The sequence below is a fragment of the Pollachius pollachius genome (assembly GCF_949987615.1).
Source record: "Pollachius pollachius genome assembly, chromosome: 13".
In the NCBI taxonomy this organism is placed as follows: domain Eukaryota; kingdom Metazoa; phylum Chordata; class Actinopteri; order Gadiformes; family Gadidae; genus Pollachius; species Pollachius pollachius.
The window spans coordinates 6,374,497-6,384,211 of NC_136946.1; the positions used below are offsets into that span (position 1 = coordinate 6,374,497).

The 9,715-nt window shown below is 48.5% G+C and overlaps 1 protein-coding gene across 1 annotated transcript; it reads right to left on the bottom strand.

Moving 5' to 3' along the window:
- On the bottom strand, positions 1–5,690 carry gmpr (guanosine monophosphate reductase; the record flags this gene model as incomplete). Its single annotated transcript, XM_079749184.1, has 9 exons — positions 1–181; positions 805–964; positions 1,186–1,228; positions 1,557–1,663; positions 1,976–2,057; positions 2,710–2,883; positions 3,472–3,555; positions 3,892–4,011; positions 5,604–5,690. The coding sequence occupies 9 exons, from the start codon at positions 5,688–5,690 to the stop codon at positions 1–3; spliced, it is 1,038 nt and encodes a 345-aa protein (XP_079605310.1).
- Positions 5,691–9,715: the final 4,025 nt, after the last annotated feature.

The following is a 9,715-nucleotide window of genomic DNA, read 5'->3' on the forward strand; positions in this document are numbered from 1 at the left end:
CTAGCCGAACATGTGGCTGGACTGCTGCGTCACCCTGATGAAGGTGGTGCGGCGGCTAAGCTCCTTCAGCTTGGCCGCGCCCACGTAGGTGCAGGTGGAGCGCAGCCCCCCCAGCACGTCGAGCACCGTGTGCTCCACGTCCCCCCGGTACGTCACCTCCACCGTCCGCCCCTCCGACGCCCTGGAGGGAGGGGGGGGGGGTTGCAGGATACTTTTTTAGTACTAGAATATAACTATTTTTGTAATATAAACATGTTATAAGAGAGGGTCAAACATGTTGGAGTGATACCGGGGAATCTATAAAGACTTTGTGTTGTTTGATAGTAAGATGGAGAACATGAAGGGTTGAGGGCCTCCATGTCACAAACTCAGTACATTCATCGTTAAAATTTATCAACATATCGCCCAAAAGGTAAGTGAAGCATAAGATGGGGCAGGGTAGTCCACTAGTCATTAAAGGTGTTTCCACCCCTGGGCAAAAGGTTCTAGCTTCAAACCTTCCTATCCTTGATCTCTAGATCCTTGAGCAAGATGCCCAATACCTACCTGCTCCTTGATAATTGAAATCACTATTTGTATAAAAAGCGTCTAAATTACACAATAGTGTGTCACACAGGCCAGTAGGGGTCAGTATTCGCTTCCGTAACATTTAGGGTCAGCAAACCTTGGCATACCAAGGATAACATCCAGCGAGCTGCGTTTGGCTAGCGGTCCTTGAAGTAAGCAGATAGGAGATCTACCAAGGATATCTTGGCCCCGACCCCCCACCACTATACTCTTCTACTCAATGCCAGAACTTCCTACCTGTATTCGGCGACGCCCCCGACGTATTTCTTCATGGCGGTGTCGGAGCTCATGCCGTAGAACATCTTGTACTTCTTGCCGTCTCTCTCGATGACCTCGCCGGTGCACTGGTCATGGCCCGCCAACATGCCCCCCATCATCACGAAGTCAGCGCCGGCCCCTGGAGGAGGGAGGGACACCATGAGCAGGGACACGTTTTGATTGGTCGAGGACTTTTTATTTTTATTTTTGCTTCACCGCAACAGCAGTGTTTAACAATGACATTATTTGTTCACATTTCATGTCTACATTTTATTCAGTCTATGAGTTATACTGCTACTGTCATGAATATAGATACATTTTTCTATATATACATATTTTAAATTATTTGACCGCACTTACCAAAAGCCTTAGCCACATCACCAGGGCAACTGCAGCCACCATCCTGAGTGGAACAACGAAACACAAACCGTCACTAATTGGATCCTAAAACATTCACCCGAAACGTAACCCAACTGAGGCATTTTGCCATTGCTATGGCGCCCTCTTGTGGCCGAACACCGTAATGCAGAAATGAAAAATATAATGACGTATGTAAGGATGTACGTATGGTGAAATCGGCAAAATTCTACCTCATTCATTCTGAATTCCTCTTTCACGTAAATGCAATGCTCATGTTGTCCAAAACCAGCAGTGTTCCGGTAATAAGCAGCTGCTGGGGATGAGCCACAAAGGAGTAATGGTATATTGATTAGTGTATGGGTGTGACTCACAGAGATGATGTGGCCCTTGAGTCCGTGGGCGGAGTCAGCACACTCTATGACAGCACTGAGCTGGGGGTATCCCACCCCGGTCTTGATGCGCGTTGTACACACAGATCCTGGAGAGCACCCACACACAACCACACACGCGCACCCACACACGCGCACACATACACAGGCACAAACACACACACAAAAACACATACACACAGGCACACACACACACACACACGCGCACACACACACACACACACACACACACACACACACACACGCACACACACACACACACACGCGCACACACCAAGAAAACCATCACTATGAGTAGCTGGTAGATATCAGGTCTCTCTAAAAAAAAGGCTCTCATTGAATGTACTGATTAAAAGTGGTCCACAGTTTTCAGAGTGCCACACACACACTCACGCACACACCTGGCCCGATGCCCACTTTGATGATGTCAGCCCCTGACAGGATGAGCTCCTCCACCATCTCCCCTGTCACCACGTTGCCAGCCTGCCAAACACAGAGCACCGCTGGATCACAGACAGGCAGACAGACAGACAGACAGACAGGCAGACGACAGGCAGAGGGGCAGGCAGGCAGAGGGGCAGGCAGGCAGAGGGGCGGACGGACAGACGACAGACAGACAGACAGGCAGAGGGGCAGGCAGGCAGAGGGGCGCATGGACAGACAGACAGACAGACAGACAGACAGGCAGAGGGGCGGACGGACGGACAGACGACGGACAGACAGGCAGAGGGGCAGGCAGGCAGAGGGGCGCACGGACAGACAGACAGACAGACAGACAGACAGACAGACAGACAGAGGGGCGGACGACAGACAGACAGACAGACAGAGGGGCGGACGGACAGACAGACAGAGGGGCGGACAGACAGACAGACAGACGACAGACAGACGACAGGCAGAGGGGCGGACGGACAGACAGAGAGAAAGAAAGATACGCAGACAGACGGACGACAGACATGCTGAAGGACAGACAGACAGGCAGACAGACAGAAAGATACACAGACAGACGGAAGACAGGCAGAGAGGCTGACGGAGAGACAGACAGACAGAAAGAAAGAAATACAGACAGACGGAAGACAGGCAGGGAGGCTGACGGAGAGACAGACAGTCTCATTGACAGACAGACAGATTCTCGTACCATGATGGTGTGTTGTGGGAACTTCCCCCGGACAGTCTTGACGAACTCCACGAAATACTCGGAGTAACCGTTGGCGACGTCCAGACAGATGTACCTGAGAGAGGGCACCGCCTCCACGATCTGACACAGCTTCTCCAGGTCGGCCTGGCCACTGCCAGAGCTCACGGCCAGATGCTGTGAACATACGTACAAGGGGACCGGGATGGGAGACCGAGGTTAATGCTGAACCTCCACCTCATGGCTGAGAGAGGGCCATGAAATGCAGCGTTAACCTGGTCCACCATGACACTGATTCTGTTCACTTGCTTCCTATGCGTTGTGTACGCCAGTTAACAGCCCCAGAGCAAACAAGAATAACAACATGACAACAAGAATAACAACAGACAAAAGGACGATACATTTTGAGTTGTTTGACGAATAATTTAACAAGGCAATATCCGAATATATATATGTTAAGAGATGATTGGAAGGTCTGGCCTCTCGCCACTAATCCCGTGTTAACAGATACCTCTCCCTCCAAGGTATGCTAGCAAGCATCCCGCCCTCTCTCTTGTCAATAACGCACGTTAGGAACACTGTGTTCCGGGCACTCTGTGCGGAGATCAGAGCGCCTGGCAACGAGGGAATGTCTGAGATACTATGGACCCATCAGGTCTCAATGAGATGGGGCCAGCAGAGCCAATGTTATGTCTCAACAGAGCGGGTGTGACGCAAGTGTTATATGAGTGTCAAAGCACATTGAAAGGTAAAGTAGTCTCTTACCTCAATGCATTCTGGGTAGCTGCCGGCAAAGTTTTTCCATTCCTCTATAGTGTAGTGCTTATGGATGGCTGTGAAGAGGGTGTGCTGCAGAGAAGGAAGAACAACAATAAACATTTAATGAGCCGTCTTGTCTTTGACTTCAGAACCAACAATCCCATATTCAGCCTATATATCCCGTTATTATAACTTAACTTATTCCCATAATCAGACACTAAGGTCACACAATTCCACAACGGCTCTATGTCGATCTAGTCAGAAGGCATCCTGTTTATCTCAACTGGTTGCGGGTGGCGTTATCACTTCCAGGACTCCGGGTAAATTTCCCACATTCCCGGTGTGACCTCGAGATAACAAAAGCACATGGCCACATCTCGAGGTTGTTCATGTGGTTTGGATCTATTCAGTCTCTGGAGGGCTCACCTTACTGAGGACCCGTGCCATCTCAAAGGTCCCGGTGGTGTCCATGTTGGCGGCGATGATGGGGATGCCTATGTAGTTCTGCTTGGAGTTACGGAATGTGAAGGTCCTCTTGAGATCCACCTGCAGGAACCAAGGACGGACCAACGTTATGAAGAATGATCAGTCAATCAATCAATACATAGTTACAGGTGGTGTTCCCAGCCGAAAGCTTCTGGGTTCAAACCCCAACGTGGACATCCTTAATCAAGGAAGCCTAGCTAGTGTTTGGGTTATGGTTCAGGGTTTCCTATGAGGGTTGGGATTTAGGGTTCTATTATTGGTTCAAGGGTTTTGTTCTAGCGTTCAAGGGGATGAAAGTGTTCGATTATTGGTAGTAGGGTTTCCTATGGGTTGAGTTTTAATTTTTTTTCAGTTCTAGGGTAAGGGTTAGGGTTTCCCATTGTTTGGTTTTAAGGGTTTGGTTTTCGCTTCAAGGGCTGGTTTTAGGGTTTAACATGTCCGGTTTCCTGAAAGAAAATAAACTAAGCTAATCGGAATACCAAAGAACGCGTGCACAATCAGCAAGGGTAACCGTCTTCTGTCGTCATGGCAACACTTTCACAGTTTTATAGGAAACAAAACTAGAACACCACCGGTACGACCTCGACGCAGACGAAAATAGTTCTGTCCCCTGTCGCTGGCTGGAATGTACTGGTGGGCACCGTGGAACACACCGTACTATTTTTAATCCGGTTTTACCGAGAACCGTGCCACAGCTATCATGTTACCCAACAAAACGCCGGGACGCGGTGGTTGATAACCTGCCGGCAAGTTTCTTTCCTCCTCCGAGTGAAAAAGCTGTTAGCTACTACAACCAGTTGTAGGCTACCATAGGTGAGGCTGATGTTTGGTTGGCAGCTAGCTGGTGAACACCTAGCTAACATTAGAATATAACAAACAAGATGGATAGAAATGGGGACTAGTGTGTTGGCTATGTGTCTTTTGTTTTGAGTTCTGACACTGATACGTTATAACAGATTTAGAGAATAGTAGTTAACCCTCATGGGTTTGGGAAAGATTAGCTTCTATAACAGGGGAAAAAACATATGTCTTCCCACTAAGATATATAGCTGCCAAGCTTCATTGGTCTTCCAAGGCACTGTTGCTACATCATTCTTAAATGTGTGCTGTCTGTCTCATCGCTTTAGGTGACCCTCACTGTTCGACAATCAATGCTCTCTTTTCTTATGAGGTAAACAAAAATGGTTGTGCTGCCAAGGTCATCAAGAGACTGTTTGGTTGCATGTACATACAGAGAACTGCCTTTATATTGTTAATCAATCAATCAATCAATCAATCAATCAAAACAACCAATTAGTCATCACTCATGATATCATTAATTGAGGCAACGATTAATGATACTATCTTTCCAATGTTGAAAAGGATAATGACAAGGCTTTATGGGTATAGCGGCAAGCCTTTGACGGTGATCACGAGGCTACGTCAATGACCACCATTGTATTTATCCCACATTCTACCCCAGGGGAACAGAAAGTCATTGAAGCCGGCCATGTTGCCCTCTCCTATTGGTCTCTCCCACTCCACCCCCACATCTCCTCTCTGCTACGATATCTCCCTGGCTCAGTATGCACCACAGCTCTGTCTCTAATGACAGAGCTGTGCCCCCCCCCTCTCCCCCCCCCAGCCTGACAGCAGCAGCGGACGGACGGTACCTCCGAGCGGCTCCGGAGGCTGCTCCTCTTGGGTCTGAAGAGGACATCTTTGAAGTCCAGCTTCAGGTCCGAGTCCACGCGCGGCATGCTGGCTCTGGGGAGCGTCCTGGCTCTGGGCCACAGGGACGAAGACCAGGAGGACGAAGAGGAAGACGAGGACCAGGAAGCTGAGACGGCTGAAGGGAGTCCCCTGAGGATGGATGGTGCGGCGGCGGCTGTGACGGCGGTTGCTGGTCCTAATCCCCGACCACCGAACCCGACCCTCCAGACAGCCAGCGTTTATATAGTCAGAGGGGCCCAGCCCCTCCCAGGCCCCCCCATGTCTTTATTTGGGCCGACGCTCGCTCTCCTTCCCTGGCATTCCCCCCCTCCCACGCTCTCTCGTCTCTCCTCCCTTCCTCTCTCCGCTCCTGACGCGCTCCTCTCCTCTCCTCTCCTCTCCTCTCCTCTCGCTGACTGGCAGCAGCAGCAGTGGCTGGAGAGGAGGCAGGCAGCTGACTCATGCTTACACACAAGCACACACACGCACACACACACACACCCACACACACAGACAGACTCAGGAACACACACAAAGACGTAAGCACACTAACACACACGCACGCACACACACACACACACACACACGCACACACACACACACAGACAGACTCAGGAACACACACAAAGACATAAGCACACTAACACACACGCACACACACACACACACACACGGGCACACACACACACGGGCACACACACACACACACACACACACCAGCACTGCAGCATGACAGTCGTGGCTGTGTGCCGCAGTGCTGAAGAGCACAGCTGCTGTCCATCTGGGGCACTGCGCCCTGAACAGCTGTGTGGGTGTGTGTGTGTCTTTGTGTCTTTGTGTGTGTGTGTGTGTGTGTGTGTTATTGTGCTTACGTATTTGTGCGTGTTTGCACGTCTGTGTGTGTGTGTGTGTGTGTGTTTGTGTGTGTGTGTGTGTGTATGTGTGTGTGTGAAGACTGTTTCAAGATGAAAGGCCTGAGAGCCAACTCATCACATTGATTTAATGAGATAATTAAATCAATCACCTTAAGGAAATCCCGTTTCTTTTATTTATAGTGTAATATTACAGAAATAGAAAGGAATAGTAGAATACTGCTTGACCACCAGATGTCAGCAGAGATCAATCAACTCCTCAACGACCTAAGTGTGAACCACATAGGTAATAACCAAACAAAGACTAAAACCATACACACGCACGGAAATCACTTCGCTATGTTATTATTAAATCACATATCACAACACAATTATTGCATTGCTCATGTCATGCTAGCTCAATGCCTTACCATCAACTGTTCATCTTTGAACTATCTGTATCTGTCCAGCCAGCCTTGGAAGGAAGGATAAGGATGTCTGCTTTTGCGTCCATGGTTCCGGATTGGGAATCGGTTAGGGGTCGGGTTGGGGTTAGCGTCGGGGGTTGGAATTGGGGGTTCGGGTTGGGGTTCTCTGGGCCTCATTGCTATGTATGCAACATAAACGGAGCTTAGGGTGTCGTCGGAACATAGGCCTATAGGTCCTCTCACTTGCAAATACTTTAAATACTAATAACTCCTACAAAACACACACCCAAATATTTAAAATATCCAAGTGAACTCGCAAGAATGTATGTTAAGAACAGCACCAAACCAATAACTGAACAGCAGCAACGCCAATTTATCATTCAGACTCTTTACTGGGAGAACATGTTGTACCCGCGCAGGACTCGTCTACACGCCCTGCTCCCTAAACCCGCTAAAGGACGGGAGACAGACGCCCACACGCACGCACAAACACACGCACGCGCGCGCGCACACACACACACTCACACACACACACACACACACACACACACACACACACACACACACACACACACACACACACACACACACAATCAGAGTACATGTTGCTACCCAATTGTACCACTAGAGGCCAGTATAACCCAGTAAACTGCTGAAGCGCTAGACTGTCATGCCTTTGTTCAATTAAAAGCAGAGACATTCACTCGATGCACTTTCAAATCACTTTCCATTGCAGAAGGTTTAACAGCGTAAACGTGGCCCCTCTTGTAGCAACCTTTGCAAGCAGAATTGGTTGACAATAGCCTAATATACTGCATGCATTAGATTTAATTTAAATGAGGCTACATAGTTTCATCCTTTTCGTTGTAGACCTGCTATAAAAGGTGAACAGGATGCAAATCAGCATTTTTAAATCCCATAGGCAATATTTGCATATAAATAGTAAGATAAATTGAATTGAGTTGAAGGCAAAAATCGGGTGCTCCCAACGGACCAACTATCCCCATAACGCCTCCCAGTACGTTCTGCCAAGCAGGGTAAGGGTCAGGGGTTAGCGTTAGGGGCAGGGGTTAGGGGTTCCCCCCCCCCCCCCCCCCCCCTGCCAGACTGTGAGTGGCGTGGCGCTGATAAGCACGGGACCCAGCCGGCCACGTTGTCTCCCGAGGGTAATAAACCCGATAAGGAATAAAGGATAGCCGAACTAGTACACCATGTACCCATAAAAAAACTTTGTGGAGGTGCCCTAAAGGTGTGTGCAATGTGCACATGTCTGGAGGCCCATCTAAAGGGAGTTAGAGGTATATAGGTCGGTCTAAGTGGGGGGAGGGATATAGGTGAAAGGGTGAACAGAGTGGCTAGAAATACTGTTCTGAATGAGCTAGTTTGGCTGAATATTTAGCATAGCTTATGGAGAATCGAGGGATTGTCGATTCAGCATTGTCGAAGCAAACATACATTAATAAAGCACCCTGAATAAACCGGACTCGAGTGAATTCAAAGGCGGATATTCACATAACCAACGTATGGTTCGCGTTCTCATACTTGGACACAATTAGAACATTGTGTACTGCAGAGCAGACACACGCCCAGCCCCATATATGACACACTGAGACACGCTTCAGAAAGGTCTCGATCCGCCCACCGGACCGCATGCGGTCGGTGACGTCGTGAGGAGGCCGTCACCGTGGCAGCGGTTCCGCGTGATCTGTGGACCGGGCGGCAGATGTGCTGAAGAACCCCAGAGGTAGCGAGGAGAAGCCGGTGAGAATGGGTCTTTCATGTTTTCCGCATCCTGGCATGAGTTGAATCCAATCGTACTGGGTGTTTAATTATTCCCTTTGTCTCCGACCCCCCCCTTTTTTTTTTTCTAAGTGGTCCAGGTAATGAGCACCGGTCTACGGGGAAACCGCTCTCTACCGCACGTCGGCTGTTTATTTCGGTTTTTGATGAGAAACCTGAAATATTTGGGGGTATTTATTTTTGCCTGAATGTGGCTCAGTTCCTGTTTCTGTAAACCAAAACAACTCGAACTAAACAAGGGCACAGTCGAGGTTTGACATGATCTGTTATAGGCCTATAGAAGTGTTATCCACTGTGTGTTATGGCTCTGAAATATTACCTGCGATCCAACTGCCTGCCCCTTGTGAAAATACCACTGGATCAGAGGAGCGACCCCTCATATACTGTGAAGAGCCATCACAACCTTAACAACAACCCTGAAAACTCCAGGTTTTGAGCTCGTTCATATTGAGGACGTGTCTTTGGTTACCAGCAGTCCAAGACCCAGGTCCAAGTCTCGCCGAGGGAGCTCTCCATTTACACCCAACATGTTGAAGTGATTGAGGCCACGTCGGGAGATTTATAACGTCAAATCTGGCCAAGGCCTCCTGAGCAGCACTGAACCAAGAGATATTAAAAATACATTTTTGTACTCTGTCTTCATTACGTTTTGTCATTTGCTCCATCTTTCCTTTTCTAGATTATCTTTTTCGCTTCTTTTGACGATATCACCCTTTTGGATCTCATCTTCTCACTCTTTTTTGGCGTTAGTTTACTCCTCCATCTAGTGATACATTTGATTATTTATCATACATTCACAGTTGTTTCTACCAGTTCCATACCACATATTGATTTGTTCTGGTTACATCTGCCTTTAAAACATATATTTAAACGATATGCCATATCTGTATTCGACGTTTACAGGGATCTGAAGAGACCACCACAAACTACAACACAATGACACTTCTTAATGGATCTCAGGACGTAGTGGATATTTGCATAGCTGAAAAACTA